The sequence below is a fragment of the Colius striatus genome, chromosome 13 (genome assembly GCF_028858725.1).
Source record: "Colius striatus isolate bColStr4 chromosome 13, bColStr4.1.hap1, whole genome shotgun sequence".
Lineage (NCBI taxonomy): Eukaryota > Metazoa > Chordata > Aves > Coliiformes > Coliidae > Colius > Colius striatus.
Window position 1 is genome coordinate 2,436,908 of NC_084771.1, and position 17,380 is coordinate 2,454,287.

Here is a 17,380-nt window from a genome sequence, read left to right on the forward strand (position 1 = left end):
CCGGTAAGCCCGGTCGGATTGGCTGGTGACGTCGAGGCGAGGCGCGAGGGGCGGCGGTTCCCCGTTGCCGTGGCGACGCGGACGCGGCGGCGGCTGGGCCGGGGCCTGGCGGCGGCTGGAGCGGCGCGGAGCGGGGCGCGGGGTCGAGAGCCGCGGCGTGTCCGTCCCCCCGCGGCTGGGCACACAACCCGTGCGCGAACGCCTGCCCGGGCCCTCGGGGGCAGCGCTGGGCCGAGGCGACCCGCTGCCCTCGCTGTGGCTGCGGTGGCTACAGATGCGTGTGGAGGTGGGGCCTGCTGTTAGCTCGGTGGCCGCTGTGAGGCTTGGGCTGCGATTGCAATAAGTGCTAAAGAGTCTATAAGCTGAGGCATTGGAAGGGGCTGCCCAGGGAGCTGCTGGAGTCACCGTCCCTGGAGGGGTTTCAGAGCTGGGTGGCTGTTGCACTGAGGGCAATGGGCTGGTGGGTGATGGGGCTGGGACAGAGGCTGCACCCCATGGGCTGAAAGATCCCTTCCAGCTGAGACCACTCTGTGATTCTAGGAAAGGTGGAGTATGTTCTGTTATATATGTTTTAACATCATGCATGTAAAAGTTTGGCTGAACTTTATCCTTTGTAGAACACCCAGTAGGAAAATTGTGCTTTCCAAGTTGTACAGGACACATTTTGTTCCTTCTTCACATGTCACTTGTTTTTTGGTGCATAGGTGAGTGGCAGGTATTGATATGGACAGTCTTTCCTCAGGCCCTTCTCTGCAGTTGCTTGCCAAGCTGCTTCATGATACTCAAGAAGATGATGATGATGATGAACATGTGGTGAGTCTTTCATCAGAAGTACTGCTTCTTTTACATGTTGTACCATGACCTTATTAACTGAGGAGAAGTGAAGCTCTCTTTCCCAGAGTATGTGAACAGGAACTTTGAAGGTCTTGGACTGACTTGAAACACAGAAACACAGTGTCACAAGCTCTTGAGGGAGAGACTAGGAAGGTGCCCCAGGAAAACAAGGAGAGATTGTGACCACAAGATGGGAGGGAGATTTAGTTTTTCAGCTTGAAAGAAGTGAGAACTTGTACTTGAAAGAGCTTTAGATACTTTACACTTCCCCCTGCTTCTCCCTGAAGTCTGCTGGAGGTGAAGGCAATTGCAGCTGAATGCTGCATGTGGAGGGAAAAAAGTTGCTGCTCAACTTCTGAGTAAAGACTAAAATAGCCAGAGGCAGCCAAGTGAACTCATTCTGTGTGCCAGGCGTTGAAGGACTGTAGAGATAATTGGTCATTGAAGTACAATAGATATGTTGGTGATTGTAGAATAGGAAAGGGTGGGTAATCATTTGAAGGTGAGTGGTCTGAATCACTGATGAGAGAAGCATCTTTCCCTTCTCTATCCATTCACCTCAGGACTAGGTGAAAATCACAGCTTTTGGAAACCATGCAGCTGCTGCTTTTCTCAAGGCCTGCATGGGAGGAGTAGCCCAGGAGGGCCAGAGGTGCTGACAAACACAATGTAGAGGGCCTCTGTGAAGGCTCAGAGACTGCCAGGTCTCTTAAGAGTTTGAACAAGTCATGTTATGACATGGATAACAAAAACTGCAAACTCCTCAGTGTTCCTCTAATGCACTCAGCAAAGAGCCAGCTGGCTGCCCCAGCAGCTGTGGGCAAGTATTGGTAAAGATGGAAATGTTGGGCATCAAAGGGGTTCATATGCCTTGAAGTTTCCTTTCAGTAGGGGGTAGATGTGATCCTTCACACTCCAGCTACACTTTAGCTGCTTGCTGGCTGCCTTTTAAAAGTGGCATTATTGCTGTACATCTTTGCAGTCAACATCCTGATTTTGAAAGAATTTGTTTACATCTTATTAATGAAATGAGTGACACTTCAGAGACAGCAATGGCAAACTGCCACAAGGGATGGCAATTAAGTCTGAGTCAATCTGGGGAAATGGAAATCTTTATTTTGATTTAATTGAATGTTCTGTGCATGTGAGGCACTGTTATCAAACCAAAGGGATCTTCACATATAGAGGAATGCCTCACATAGGCCTATTAGCACTAAATTGATTCATAATTAGAGGGAAATGTTGTTGCCTCATATGACTTTGACTGTCAAAAGGAAACCTGTAGCACCCTCAGCTTCCTGGCAGGCAAAGCATGGAAGTTTTTGCCAGAGTGCTGTGGAAGCTAATGCTCAGAAAGCACAGCTGTCTGTAACACAGGGCTTTGGGGAGTACTGCTCAAACCCACTGGGGCAAGGTCACTTTCTGCTGGGTGAGTGTGACAAGGAAAGAAGGTTCAGTGGATCCTAGCAGGGATTTGTTTGACCTTATTTGGTATTTATTGACATAATTGTTACTGAGCTGGGCTCTATGTAGTTAATTGAAGCTGCATTTGCCTTTTTTTCCTCAGCCTCACTGTTCAGTTAATGCCATGACTCCTGGGACTATTGGACCAGGAAAGAGAGAGACCACTGGTAAGGAGGAGTGTCTGTGTGGTTTAATGTTCAGTGCCATGGTAGCAGACTGTAACAGCTGTAGTAAGTTACCAGTAATAGGGTTTGCTTGAGTCAGAGAGAGGTCATTGACCTCCAAGATGGAAACAGCATTACATTTTACACTGTAAAATTCTTCTGGTCCTGAAAGTTTAGCTGCAAAATAACCCCCACAAAAACACACAGAAAAGGTAACTCCAGATCACAGCAGCCTCCAGTGATGATGAGAAACAGAGTACAGAGCACAGCCTGGACATGGGCTGAGGGGAATCATAACTGAGCAGCCAAAAGCTCCACATGGAGATGTTAGTGCTCACTCAGAGCAAACAAGGAAGATGGACTTCTAGGTACTCACCTGAAGGGGTCTTCATGGAGTCGACTGTGTGGATTTGAGCCTATGCCTATGATGAGGAAAAGCTAGAGAGTGTGTTGTGAAGCACAGTTGTGCCATGCTCCCTCACTGAAGTGTCACAACCCTATTTAGACCACATCTAGAAACAAGAGCTTTGTTCAGTGCTGCCCTCAACAGTCCAAGAGACATTTTTCAGTTCCTGCACCTACTTCTTTGCCTGGAAACACTGGACAATTCCAGACTTTACCTGGCCACAGGTGTTCTGGCACTATGTGGAAAAGCAGACTCTCAGACAGTGAGAACAGATATGTTCAGGCTTCCTAAACTGGTGTGAATCATACTCAGGAAAGAAAAGAAGACAAGTTTAGCCTTGGCACAGTAAATGTAAAGTTGTTCCTGGAGCTTAGTTATGAGCTGTAAGAAAGGCCAGCAAGGACTAGGATGACTGTAGCAGCAAAGGAACTGTTGCAAATATAACAAATAGAGTAGTTTTGCTTGGGATTCCAACAATAGCCAGAGATTCTTACTATAAAAACCTTCAAGCTGGAGATTTACCAGCTTACCTTTCCATGTAGGACAGGCATAAACCAGGGTATCCTGCCTGTGAGCTGTCATGTGTCTTCTGTACCTTATCTGGTCTGTGCTCAATAATTAAGGGGAAGAGCTGGATTTCTGTGTGAGAAAGGAGGTCCTTTTGTAAATGACTCTGCCCACATAAAAATCTCATGTTGAGGGGCTTGGGGAGGATTAATATTTCACACTGCTACACTTCACCCATTTTTGAAGTGCTAGATATTTTATGCCTGAAAGGGGGATTTCCTTGACATGGAGGTTGGATAAAGCAGACTTAAAGGAAAGGAAAACATTCTGTCTTCCTTCTGCATTCTGAGCTGAAGGAGACTGTGGGCATTAACTAGAATGCTTTTAGTACAAAGGCTTTTTTCTGAAGCCTAGGAAAAGCTGAAGTTTTCAGCAAACCTAAAGGATCAGAGACATTCCAGTCTATGACAGGATGATTTTTCTCATCACTTGCAGATACTTTCCAAGTGAAACCTGGAAATGATAAAACTATTTGGAATACAGAGGAAGTCCCAGAAGGATCTGAATTTGAGGATTCCTGGGACCCTAGAGAACAACCAGAGTAAGTGAGCTGAGACTACCTGTATGGGCTTTACAGGGCATTAGTGGAAACAGCAGTTAAACAGCATTGTTGTGGTTTAACCCCAGGCAGCAGCTATTACCCCACAGCTGCTCACTCACTCCTGATGGGATGGTGAGGAGAACCAAAAGCAAGTAAAGCTCATGGGTTGGGATAAGAACAGTTTAATAATGGAAACAAATAATAAAATATATCTGTTATTGTTACTATAATGAAAAGGAAGATGACAGGATCATGAAATAAAGCCCAAGAGAGACAAGTGGCGCCCAATGCAGTTGCTCAATGCCCACTGACCCATGCTCAGCCAGTCCCTGAGCTGTGACCTGTCTCTCCCAGCCAACTCCCTCCAGTTTATATACTGGCCATGACCTCATATGGTATGGAATATTCCTTTGATCAGTTTGGGTCAGCTGTCCTAGCTGTATCTCCTCCCAGTTTCTCATGTTCCTCCAACCTTCGTGATGGCAGGCCATGAGAAGCCAAAAAACAAAATCCTTGACTTAGGATAAGTGCTACTTAGCAACAACTAAACCTCAGTGTGTTATCAACACACTAAATCCAAACCACAGCCTGTGCAAGCTGCTAGGGAGAAAATTAACTCTGTCCCAGCTGAAATCAGGACAAACATCTACTGCATTTGAGTGAAGCAGCCATCTGAAAAGCTCGTGTCATGGAAGGAGAAAGGAAGGATATCAGTGTTGCATCTAAAGCAACATGTGAGAAGCAGTTTTAATGTCTCCCTTGCAAGCCCTCTGATCTCATAATATACAGTTGGTTTTTCTTATCATAAGATTACTTGTAGTGTCAGTATAAAGTGGGATTAGGAGGGGAAGCTGGCCAGCCAAATGACTTACAGGCCTTCAAGTCTGCCATTTGTGTGCAATACCTGTCTTTTCCCACTGTAACTGAGATACATTCATTTTTCATACTCATAAATTCATAAAGTGCTCCAACTTAACATTTGCATTTCAAAGAATTAAGTTCTTTAAGTGACAAATAGTACTCCAGGAAGGAAGGTTATATGCAGGCAGTTCTGAGCTTTCAGATCTTGTCATTCATTCTCAGTCTCTCAAGGGATAACCTAAAACCAGAGACTCTTCCCTCACTCCTAGAAAAACAACAACAAACGCATTCTTGAAACAGATACAACCAGGCATGTCATCTGTAGTTTGTAAGGGTCAAAAAGCCTTCAGGGTCAGACCATCATTGTGTCCTGATGCCGTATCCTGGAGTGCCACAGGCTGGAGCAGATGGACTGAAGCCCATGAGGCTGCACATTGTACATTAGTTTGTAGTCCAGCATCCTCGTTTTCCTCTGCATCTAAGTCATGCCATGAAGTGCTTCATTTCCTGGGACTGGGACCTGAATTCAGACTCAGCTCAGCAAATGATTTGGCATTTACCTATAGCCTCACATATGGCTCTGCTTGAAACTGTCACCTGTGAGGTATAGAATCACTGAATGGGAAGGGTTGGAAGGGACCTTTAGAGATCATCCAGCCTAATCCCCCTGCAGAAGCAGGTTCACTTAGATCAGGTCACACAGGAATGTGTCCAGGTGGGTTTGAAGCCCTTCAGAGCAAGAGCCTCCACACCCTCCCTGGGCAGCCTGGGCCAGGGCTCCCTCACTCAAACACTCCAACAGTTTCTCCTTGTGTTTCAATGGAACTGTTTGTGTTGCAGCTTCATCCCATCACCCCTTGTCCTGCCACTGGATACAACAGAGAGAAAGTGCTGCCCCAAGCTCCTGACACCCACCAGTGAGAGATTTGGAGCTATGAATGAGATGCCCCCTCAGTCTCCTCTTCTCCAGCCTGAACAGCCCCAGGGCCCGCAGCCTTTCCTCACAAGGAAGATGCTCCAGTCCCCTGAGCATCTGGGTGGCCCTGCACTGGCCTCTCTGCAGCAGTTCCCTGTCCCTCTGCAGCTGGGGAGCCCACAACTGGGCACAGGACTCCAGCTGAGGCCTCAGCACATGTGGCAGAGCAGAGGGGGAGCAGAAGCTCCCTGGCCCTGCTGCCCACACTCTGCTGGATGCCCCCAGGCTGCTGTTGGCTTCTTGCCCACGAGGCCACGTTGCTGCTCATGGGCAGTTTCTTATCACCCAGCACTCCCAGGTCTGTCTCCTGGAGCTGCTCTCCAGCAGGTCATCCCCAGCCTGGCCTGGTGCAGGGGGTTGTTCCTCCCCAGCTGCAGGACTCTGCCCCTGCCCTTGGTGACCTTCAGCAGGTTCCTCTGTGCCCAACTCGCAGCCTGACCAGCTCTCACTGCCTGGCAGCTCAGCCTCTGGGGAATCAGCCAGTGCTCCCAGTTTGGTACCAGCAGGGAACTCACTGAGGGTCCCTCTGTCCCCTCATCCAGGTGCTTGATGAAGATGTTGAACCAGACTGGCCCCAGAACCCATCCCTGTGGAACTCCACTGGCCACAGGCCTCCAACCTGACTCTGTGCCATTGATCAGCACCCTCTGGGCTCTGTCATTCAGCCAGTTCTCCATCCACCTCACCTCCACTCATCCAGCCCACACTGCCTGAGCTTTCTGATGAAGGTGTTGTGGGAGACAATGCCCAGAGCCTTGCTGAACTCAAGGCAGATGACATCTGCTGCTCCCCTTAAACTAACCAGCCGATTATGTCCTGGTAGAAGGCATCAGGTTGGTCACACAGGATTTCCCCTTGGTGATCGATGTTGACTCCCCCTGGCAACCATTTGATCCTTCATATGTTTAGTGGTGACATTCAGGATGAGTTGTTGCATCACCTTTCCAGGGATGGAGGTCAGGCTGACCAGCCTGTGGTTTCCTGGCTCATCCTTCCAGCCCTTGTTGCAGCCTGCAGTGACATTGGCCTGTCTCCAGCCCTCAGGCACCTCGCCTGTGCTCCATGATTGATCAAAAATGATGGAGAGAGGCTCAGCAATCACATCAGCTGCTCCCTCAGCACTCTCGGATGCATCCCGTCAGGACCCATTGACTTATGAGCCTCAAGCTTGGCCAGCAAATCTTTAACTTCTTCCTCTTCCACCCAGGCCAAGTGCTCTGCTGTCCAGGCCATCCTACTGTCCTTGCTGGACTGGGCTTCCCGAGGGCTGGCCTTGTCTGTACAGCCTGTAGCAAAGAAGGCATTCAGTAGTTCGGCCTCTGCATCCCCTGTCACCAGGGCACCCTCTGTGTTCAGCAGTGGGCCCACGGCGCCCCTCATCTTCCTTTTGCTGTTGATGTCATGACAAACACCTTCTTGCTTTGCTTTACTTTCTTGGCCAGGTTGAATTCTAGAAGGGCTTTGGCCTTCTTGGTGGCACCCCTGCATGCTCTGGCAATGTTGTGTACTCTTCCCAAGAAGCCAGGCCCCGTTTCCACCTCTCAGAGATGGCTGCTTTCGGCCTGAGCTGTCCCAGCAGATCCTTGCTCACCCATGGAGGCCTCCAGCCTCCGTTCCTACATGTGGGGACACACTGATCCTGGGCTTGGAGGAAGTGGTGCTTGAAGAATAGAATTCAACTATTTCATGGCCAAAGCCTCTCATTGCCCCTCCCAGGACTCGTTTTGAGGGTGCAAAACCTTAGATTTCAAAACCATCACTACCTAATCACTACACTAACCTAATCACTACCTAACCATCACTACACAAACCCTAATTTCAGAGTTCACAGCCTCAAGTTTAATTCCAAAGCCAAGTGCCCCCCATGATGCCATCCCCCTTGCCCCTTCCTGTGACCCCACGATGCCATTTCCCCTTCCTGTGCCCCTCATGATGCCATCTCCCCTTCCCGTGCCCCCCATGATGCCATCCCCCCTTCCCATGCCCCCGATGATGCCATCCCCCCTTCCCGTGCCCTCCATGATTCCACCCCCCTTCCCGTGCCCCACATGATGCCATCCCCCCTTCCCGTGCCCCCATGATGCCATCCCTCCTTCCCGTGCCCCACACTGGGCGGCAGCTCAGAACGGGGCCCTTTGTGACGTCACCCCCAGCGCAGGGCCTTTGGCAGCAGCCGCCTGCCCCAGCCAGTGTCTGTTGAGACAGCCATGGGGCAGGTCAGGAGCAGGGAGCTGAAGAGCGCCCTGAGCCAGCGCAGCTTCTCTTTGACACAGTCCCTGACAAGCTCCGAGAGACGAGGCGCCTTGCAAAGGCTTCGCCATTCCCGCCCTGACCGCATTCGTGTGCCCTCCCCGAGCGTGCCGACAGTCGCCAGCTCCTCGAAGGGAGCTGGGAAGGAGGATGGGGCTCCCGGCGCTACGAAAAAGAAAAGGGTGACATGGGACGAAACCCTGGTGTATGAGATGGGTTCTGACTCATCGGAAGATGGTGAGTGAGGGGCTCCAGCATCGCAGCCTCTGTCTCCGAGAGCCCCGGTGTCGTGAAGAATCCACGCCAGAGATGTTCCCCAAGGACTGTGTCCCGTGGTTGTCATTTTCTCATCATCCTGCTCCCTTTTTGATTTGTTCCGTTCTGTTTCATGTTGGTAGCAGAATAAACTTTCCTCCTTTCCTCTCTCAGTCGAGCACTGGAGCCTGTTTTGCCGGGAACCGTAACGGGCAGCCAGCCCTCCCTGCCCTTGTCTCCATCCACAACAACCTTGCTTCTCTTCCTCCTCCCTTTTCACTCCCTTCCCAGCTGCTCTCTGGGAAGAGGGGCCTCAGATGCCCTGCAGGTGCTTTGGAAGACAAATGACTCCCAAACACTGTTTCTCAGGGTACAGCAGAGGCCAGGAATGGAGCAGCTCAGCACACTCAGAGGCCATGGGAAGGACACCTTGTAACTGGGCTGGTTGTTCCAGCTTTAAAGAAAACACACAGTTTTTCAGGTAGCCACGTTTCAGAAGAGAATTTCACTTCAGCAAGGCTCAGAAGGGCCAGAAGTGCTGCCACCACCGACTGTGGTGAGAGCTCTGCTCTGATGGAGCTTCTGCTCCCCCTCTGCTCTGCCACATGTGCTGAGGCCTCAGCTGGAGTCCTGTGCCCAGTTGTGGGCTCCCCAGCTGCAGAGGGACAGGGAACTGCTGCAGAGAGGCCAGTGCAGGGCCACCCAGATGCTCAGGGGACTGGAGCATCTTCCTTGTGAGGAAAGGCTGCGGGCCCTGGGGCTGTTCAGGCTGGAGAAGAGGAGACTGAGGGGGCAGGTCATTCATAGCTCCAAATCTCTCACTGGTGGGTGTCAGGAGCTTGGGGCAGCACTTTCTCTCTGTTGTATCCAGTGGCAGGACAAGGGGTGATGGGATGAAGCTGCAACACAAACAGTTCCATTGAAACACAAGGGAAAACTGTTTGAGTGTTTGAGTGAGGGAGCCCTGGCCCAGGCTGCCCAGGGAGGGTGTGGAGGCTCCTGCTCTGGAGCTCTTCAAGACTCTCCTGGACACGTTCCTGTGTGACCTGTTCTCGGTGGGACCTGCCTGACTCTTTACAACCTGTGTGCAGTTCACCCCCAAGGAAATCTCACTTTCCTTGCTGATATGGATTGAAGAGGAGGCAAAAGCTGGCAGTAGCTTTTTTCAGACAGGCCATCACAAGATCAGTTTTGTTCTCAGCTCCAGCACAAAGCTCTTGCCTCATGTGTCACTGAGAACTGAGACAATGAGATGATTCTTTTCCCCTTGTGGATATCATTTTCTGCCAAATGTTTTCTCCAGTTCAAACCCAACTCTAAAGCTCGCTGCTTTGGGTTGTTTTCCTTTTTTATTGAGGTTTTTCTAAGCAGAATTTGTTAGTGCTGGGGCAGGGGCATCTGTAGAAATAAGCCACTGAAAGTGAGCCAGCTGAGACTGAAGCTGCTGGAGAATCGTTGTGCAATTGGCACGTGGCTGAGGGAAGACAGAGGACTGCTGCTGGGTGTCTGTAAAATCATTGTCTTACTAAGACTTGCCAATGAAACCTCTTTCCTTCTGATACAAGAAACTGTAGTCCAGGTGATTGATATCCTGCTAATTGATTGGAGATGTTGAGCTGTGAAGCTGCAGCTGCTAAAGATATTTACTGGAACAAGTCTGAGTAATTCCAGTACCAAGGGGGGGAAACAACAGGGGCTTTTTCTGCCAAAACTGAAAAGACTGCTTGTTGCAGACGCCTGGATTGTGAGATGGCACTTGGAGATTCCCAAATGGTGGGGATCCCCAAGAAACCTGTCCCTGGAGATGCCCACCAACGCTCCCCCAGCCATGACCCTGCGTCCTGGAAGTTTCAGCTCCTGGCCTGCCCTGAGGTGAGGGCATTAGACGAACATGTCCTGCAGCTGGCACCGAGGTACCTGCGGAGCGAGTGCAGCCAGATGCAGTGGCTGATGCTCAATGCCCTCATCACCACCTGCGACGAGCCCTCGAAGGTAGGCAGGGGGCAGCCGGCTGGAGCCATGCTGGGGGCGTGGGGCTGGGTGAGGGGAGCTGGGGGACATGCAGCTGGGGCTTGGCTGTGCTTTGGGAGCTCTGGCAGCTCCTGCCTGCCCTCCTGCCTCCCTGCTGGCCTCCCCAAGTCCCTTGAGGCAGGCCTTTGGCTTCTGGCTCCCGAGGCAGCAGCATGGGGTTGAAGCACTGGAGTGATTTTGGCAGTGCAGCTTTTCACGGCTTCACCACAAGCATCGTGTTGCACACAGGCCAAAAGCATGTGGATCCTGCAGGAAAGCCTCCTGGAGCTACTGCAGGACCTAGATGACGAGGTGGTCGAAACGAACCTCTCCTTGCTCAAAATGATGCTCCAGGCTGCCAACAGCCCAGTTTGCAGCACCCTCGTTCTGGAGCTGACTGGGAGGCTCCAGCCACTCTTTCACCACGTAAGGCTTTGTGCCCCCCACCACAGGCACTGGCTGCTGCCAGGAACCTTTGTGCTCTGTGCATTTTCAGAGCCATGCCCAGGTGGGCCTGCAGCAGCCGGTGCTGAGCTCTTGTCCTCTTTCTTTTCCACCAGACCACCAGCAGTGTGCAGCTGCTCTCCCTTGAGCTCTTCCAACGTCTGATGCAGTCTGTCAACAAAAAGGAAAGACAGCCGATGAAGACACGGGTGTATGAGAACGTGATCGAACTGCTCTGCCTCCTGCATGCCGAGAGCCCGGAGGTGGCAGAGGTGAGGATCTCTGACCTGCCCATGTCCCCGCGGGAGGTCCCCAGGGCCAGGAAGGGCCATGAGCTTTGCCCGGGTGAGAGGACGCCCGTCCTGTGCCCTGGGCAGCGGTAGCATCTCCCTGCTCTGTGCGTCTGCAGGCCTCTCGGGTAACCCTGCTTGGAGCTGCCGCCTTCCTGAAGAAGAGGAGGCTCAGAAAGCTCCCAGAGAAGAGGAAGACATTGGAAGTGGGCAAGTACCTGGTAAGGATGGTCCCCAAGCAGCAGCCCCAGCCTGGGCAAGCTGTGCCCCTGCCCACTGCCACAGCCCGTCCCGGGCACAGGGCCACGGTCGGTACCAACCCTTCCCTTTGTCCCCTGTCCGTCTGCAGCTGTCAGGGTGCGGCAGCAGAGCCGCGCACTATGTGCAGCAGGCAGCGCGGTGCCTTTGGAGCCATCAGCAGCCGATACGAGAGGCGGCCGTCAGGTTCCTGGGTGAGACACAGCCCCTGTCCCTCCCTGCCCCGCTGCAGCTCGGCCCCAGCCCCGGCTGTGGCGCGGCCGCAGGAATCAGCCGCGTGGCTGCGGAGCCGCGAGTGCCCGGTGCAGGGCCCTGGCGCCCGCGGGGCTCCCTGCGCCCTGTGCCAGCCCTGCCCTGCGCCTGGCGCTCGCTCGCCCGGGGAAGAGCCTGGGCTCAGCCCTGCCAAGGGGAGGGGGGCGTGTGGCCGGGCTGCAGGGACCTGTGAGGCAACTGTGCCGCTGGGGCACTGACCGACTGTGCGTTCGCAGGGCTTGCCGGGCAGCACCTGAGGGGGCATCAGGAATTGCTGCAGCCCATCCATGAGGGTGAGTGAGGGCAGCGGGGCGGCAGCGGGGACTGGCAGGGAGGAGGAGAGGCCCTGGGAAGGGAGCTGCGGCCCCTGCCCCGGCCAGGGAGAGCAGAGAGAGATGTCAGGAGCCCGGGGGGTATTCAGCACCTTCCGGCTGATGCCGTTGGGCCCGGCTCCCTCTGGGCTGTGGGAACAGCTGGGGGTTGCCCTGGCAGGAGGGGTTCCTGGGGTGAACACAGGCTCTGATCTCAGCTCTGTTCCTCTCTGTTGCAGCCCTTGAAAACCTGCCAGAAGACACCGTCTCGTCAGTAGCAAACCTGGCAGCTCAAACGCAGTGCACCCTGAGAGATGCAGAGAGAGCAGCTCCCTCCAGACTCAGCCTGCGAGAGTGGCTCCGCAGGGCCTGGAGCAGACGGCCTTCTCTCTGGGCCCGTCGCTGACCGGGCAGCTGCAGCTCTGAGCGGGGCCCATGCCAGGGGCTATTCCATGAGCTCCTCCCTGTGCTCCATGGCAAACCTTGGACCTACCAGCAGTTTTCTTTTGCATCGTTGCTCAGTAGTTTAGACACCGAGTTTAGCACTTGGGTTTCTTCCAGTTTGTGTACGTTTGATTTTCTGGCTTTCTTCACCCTGTGAGAACCATTTTCTACAGCTGGAAACTCTTTGTTACCCTTCGTGTCAACAAAACTGGATTTGTTCCGTGTTGTTTGAGGGACGCAAAGTGCTTTGGTAAAAACAATAAAGCTCCGTCATCAAACCTTAACCAGTGCTCCCCATGTCTGGCCTGTCACGTTTCAAGCAGTAGCTCAAGAAGTCCCAGGGACGGACAGAGTTCTTCAAACAGCATGACAGAACCAAATATTTGTAGGTACAAATATGACTTGGACCAGCCAGCTTGAATAAAGATGGTGGGGACAAGTTAATGCAGCTGGCAAGCTACTTCCAACTATCAGAAACAGGTGCTGCAAGTTAATCAGTTGGGCCCTGGGTGATCACATGGGCAGAAGCAGCATATAAGGAAGTAGCCAGCCAAGGAAGGGTGGCTTTGAGTCCCTCTGTTGGTTGCACTGTGTTGGCTGTGTATGTGTCTGCAGGTGCATTACCCAGCCTCTCTACATCTTTGAATGAATCTTGCTTGCACCGTTACAACAGGAAGGTGTCCAAGTGGGTTTGGAAACCTCCCAAGAAGGAGCCTCCACACCCTCCCTGGGCAGCCTGGGCCAGGGCTCCCTCACCTCAACAGGAAAGAAGCTTTTCCTTAAGGGGAATTGTTTGTGTTACAGCTTTTGTTCAATACCCCCTGTCCTGTCACTGGACGCTACAGGAAAAACCCTCCCTGCTGCCTCCTCTCCTTGGCATGCAGCTTTCAGCACTTGTAAGTATTAACGAGGTCCCCCCTCAGTCTCCTCCAAGCTGAACTGTCCAAAGTCCAGCAGCCTTTCCTCACGAGGAAGATGCTCCAGTCCCCTGAGCATCTGGGTGTCCCTGCACTGGCCTCTCTGCAGCAGTTCCCTGTCCCTCTGCAGCTGGGGAGCCCACAACTGGGCACAGGACTCCAGCTGAGGCCTCAGCAGATGTGGCAGAGCAGAGGGGGAGCAGAAGCTCCCTGGCCCTGCTGCCCACACTCTGCTGGATGCCCCCAGGCTGCCATTGGCTTCTTGCCCACGAGGCCACGTTGCTGCTCATGGTCTGTTATCACCCAGCACTGCCAGGACGTGCAGCTGACCTGGGGCCTGTGCTGGAGGATGGCTTCAAGCCCAGTCAAAACAGCTTTATGAAGGGCAGGTCCTGCTGGACCAATCTGATCTCCTTCTATGACAAGGTGACCTGCTTAGTGGGTGAGGGAAAGGCACACAGGAACTTGTCCAGCTGGATTGGAATGTCTCCAGGGAATGAGCCTCCACAGCCCATCTGGGCAACCCCTGCCAGTGCTCCCTCACCTCAACAGGGAACAACTTTGTCCTTGTGTCTCTTTGGCACCTCTTCAGTTACAGCTTGTGCCTGTTGCCTGTTTAGTGGTGACATTCAGGATGAGTTGTTGCATCACCTTTCCAGGGATGGAGGTCAGGCTGACCAGCCTGTGGTTTCCTGGCTCATCCTTCCTGCCCTTGTTGCAGCCTGCAGTGACATTGGCCTGTCTCCAGCCCTCAGGCACCTCGCCTGTGCTCCATGATTGATCAAAAATGATGGAGAGAGGCTCAGCAATCACATCAGCTGCTCCCTCAGCACTCTCGGATGCATCCCGTCAGGACCCATTGACTTATGAGCCTCAAGCTTGGCCAGCAAATCTTTAACTTCTTCCTCTTCCACCCAGGCCAAGTGCTCTGCTGTCCAGGCCATCCTACTGTCCTTGCTGGACTGGGCTTCTCGAGGGCTGGCCTTGTCTGTACAGACTGTAGCAAAGAAGGCATTCAGTAGTTCGGCCTCTGCATCCCCTGTCACCAGGGCACCCTCTGTGTTCAGCAGTGGGCCCACGGCGCCCCTCATCTTCCTTTTGCTGTTGATGTCATGACAAACACCTTCTTGCTTTGCTTTACTTTCTTGGCCAGGTTGAATTCTAGAAGGGCTTTGGCCTTCTTGGTGGCACCCCTGCATGCTCTGGCAATGTTGTGTACTCTTCCCAAGAAGCCAGGCCCCGTTTCCACCTCTCAGAGATGGCTGCTTTCGGCCTGAGCTGTCCCAGCAGATCCTTGCTCACCCATGGAGGCCTCCAGCCTCCGTTCCTACATGTGGGGACACACTGATCCTGGGCTTGGAGGAAGTGGTGCTTGAAGCATAGAATTCAACTATTTCATGGCCAAAGCCTCTCATTGCCCCTCCCAGGACTCGTTTTGAGGGTGCAAAACCTTAGGTTTCAGGACCATCACTTTCAGACACAAACCCTAATTTCAGAGTTCACAGCCTCAAGTTTAATTCCAAAGCCAGGTGCCCCCCATGATGCCATCCCCCTTGCCCCTTCCTGTGCCCCAAATGATGCCATCCCCCCTTCCTGTGCCCCCCACGATGCCATCCCCCCTTCCTGTGCCCCCCATGATTCCATCCCCCTTCCCATGCCCCCGATGATGCCATCCCCCCTTGCCTCTTCCCATGCCCCCCATGATGCTATCCCCCCTTCCCATGCCCCCTGCCGCGAAGTTTTCGGCTCTTGGCCTGAAAAACCCAGGCTCGAAGCCTGAAACCCAGGCACGAAGCCTGAAAAACCCAGGCTCAAAGCCTGAAACCCAGGCACGAAGCCTGAAACCCAGGCACAAAGCCTGAAACCCAGGCACAGAGGCCTGAAACCCAGGCACGAAGCCTGAAACCCAGGCACGAAGCCTGAAACCCAGGCACAAAGGCCTGAAACCCAGGCACAAAGGCCTGAAACCCAGGCACGAAGCCTGAAACCAGACGCTAAGTCTGAAAAACCCAGGCTCGAAGCCTACTTCATGCGGCGATCAACCCAGGGTCCGATTCTCAGCTGGGTGGGAAGAAATCAGTCCTACTCAATGTGAGTGATAGCAGAAATCTTCTTCTTTATTGAGAGCAGGCTCTAACTTATATACACAGCAGCTTCAAAACTAGCTCAGCAACAGCAGCTAATAGATTACATTCTTGTGTTCATCCTACTTGCGGTTTCTGCGATAAGCAAGCTCCCTCACATTTTCCCATCTTGTTTTTCCCCCGTAGTTGTTTTCCACCTTGGGCTGTTACCTCGTTAGCTGAAAACAGCCCGACCTTGAAGGAACAGAAAGCGGCCTGCTGTCTGCGTGACAGCAACTGCTTTAACCATGGCTCTGACTCTGGTCTTGATTGTGCATTAAATTCATATAACTAGAACTCAGATTGCCTTGCCCCATCAGGCCTAACATTATACTCTGGGATCCATGTCCATTCTCCCTTAACCACTCCTCAACAAATCCCCCGTTTTGTTTTTGCACAATCAAGACTGAGTCAGTCAATGTATGCACTGCCTTCATAATACAACTATATACTATTCTAAACATTACAAGCAAAAGCAAAATAACCAAAATCCATCTTAACCCTTCTTTGATTAACATAGTCAGCCAAGGTGACAACCCCCCAAAAGCTGATTGAAGCCAATTATCAAAAGGGTTATAACCCACCGTAATATTCTTAGCATGAACCTTTAAATATGCCAAAGCTTTGTGAATAGATTCATTATGATCAGAAAGATTAAAACAACACATGCCTTCAAAGTCTTGGCATCCGTGCCCTTGTGCCAATAGCAAAAAATCAATAGCTGCACGATCTTGCAATAAGGCATGTCTAAGGCTTTTCTGGTCTGCTAGCAATTTTTCAATAACATCAGTAGGAACATTAGCTTGCTGCTCCGACCAACACACTAGTTTTTCTAACTGCCGTAAGGCCTGGGCTGCAGCCAACCCAGGTACAAATGCTGAAGCAAATACATTCGCCGTAATGGACCACAATTGTCCTTTACCATCACAATCTCCTTTTAAGTTGTGGGTGTTTCTTGTTTTCTGTAACTTGGTAATTTTTAACCAGTCCTGCTGTCGAGGAGCAAACAAAGTTAGTTTCCCTAAATAACATGGTTTCTAGATCTCTCTCTTGATCTACAGTAAATGCCTCCTCCTGAGCAATGAGGATATCATGCATACAATGATACACAAGTGCATGTCTAATACTACTTACATCACTAATCAAGCCTTCTAATGTCATTGAAGTTTGGTTACTTTGTTTGCTAAGCCAGCATCCTAATTTGCATAGCTGAGTTAATAAAGCAGATACTCTTACACCTGGAGCAAATATACTAGTTGCTATTATTGCTGAGGAAGACCAAAGGTAACATGGTCATCACATTCACCAGTAAATGCATGCACAAATTGTTTTGGACAATGATGTTTCTAAATCATTGTGTGATTAGGCATCAAGATCGTCAGTTGTCCCAAACTGTGTGGTCCCCTGTGTAATCTCGAGGGTATCCCAGGCCATGCCTGGTCCCCACAGACCAGAAAAATTCCCTTTGGTAACTGCATAGGCACAAGACTAGACCTGGATCTTTTTGGTGAAGTATAATTGCACGAAGATGTTGTGTTCTTATACATGCCCAGGATGGGATCCACATTCTGTCCCAAATGTTTTGGTATTGCTGGTAAAATTAAACATAACACAAAAATCCATCTTTATAGATCTCAATAATTCTAACTCCTGTGGCTCTGTTGTCATTATTGGCAACCATGAAATGATCAAATCCCAGCTGTCAACTTTGCCATTACCCTTAACTAAGGGATTTGTTTTTAATGCCTTTGGTACAGGCCATTGTGCCACAGCTGATGGAATTCCCACCAAACAGGTAGAAAAAGGATTATCTGGAGTGGCCATTGATAAACATATTGTAGACTGATTGATTGCTTTGGCCAGTGTAACCCACATGTTGTGCTTGGTTTGTTGAAATTGCCTAAAACCATTTACCACAATCATTTGAAGCATCAACAGTGTGACAAAATCCTTTTTTTTTTTTACTTCTGATAAAAAAAAAAATCTTTCACCAATGAGTCTAAAACACAAACC

At 51.5% G+C, this 17,380-nt stretch overlaps 2 protein-coding genes across 2 annotated transcripts; both read left to right on the forward strand.

Moving 5' to 3' along the window:
- The first annotated feature begins 141 nt into the window (after positions 1–141).
- On the forward strand, positions 142–8,418 carry LOC133626652 (dynein axonemal assembly factor 6-like). The gene is made up of 5 exons (XM_062007090.1): positions 142–286; positions 705–813; positions 2,402–2,465; positions 3,871–3,976; positions 8,087–8,418. Exons 2-5 carry the CDS (start codon positions 724–726, stop codon positions 8,091–8,093), a joined length of 267 nt encoding a protein of 88 aa, XP_061863074.1. The 5' UTR covers positions 142–286; positions 705–723; the 3' UTR covers positions 8,094–8,418.
- Positions 8,419–10,067: 1,649 nt separating this feature from the next.
- LOC133626635 (uncharacterized) lies at positions 10,068–11,765 on the forward strand. The gene is made up of 5 exons (XM_062006988.1): positions 10,068–10,310; positions 10,578–10,754; positions 10,889–11,044; positions 11,182–11,283; positions 11,412–11,765. Exons 1-5 carry the CDS (start codon positions 10,068–10,070, stop codon positions 11,763–11,765), a joined length of 1,032 nt encoding a protein of 343 aa, XP_061862972.1.
- Positions 11,766–17,380: the final 5,615 nt, after the last annotated feature.

Bases quoted from the DNA above. Each gene is read 5' to 3' on its own strand.
- LOC133626652 (XM_062007090.1), top strand. From the start codon at position 724: ATGGACAGTCTTTCCTCAGGCCCTTCTCTGCAGTTGCTTGCCAAGCTG. The intron at 814-2,401 runs GTGAGTCTTTCA...TTTTTTCCTCAG, and splicing joins ATGATGATGATGAACATGTG to CCTCACTGTTCAGTTAATGC. The intron at 2,466-3,870 runs GTAAGGAGGAGT...CATCACTTGCAG, and splicing joins AGGAAAGAGAGAGACCACTG to ATACTTTCCAAGTGAAACCT.
- LOC133626635 (XM_062006988.1), top strand. From the start codon at position 10,068: ATGGCACTTGGAGATTCCCAAATGGTGGGGATCCCCAAGAAACCTGTC. The intron at 10,755-10,888 runs GTAAGGCTTTGT...CTTTTCCACCAG, and splicing joins TCCAGCCACTCTTTCACCAC to ACCACCAGCAGTGTGCAGCT. The intron at 11,284-11,411 runs GTAAGGATGGTC...GTCCGTCTGCAG, and splicing joins TGGAAGTGGGCAAGTACCTG to CTGTCAGGGTGCGGCAGCAG.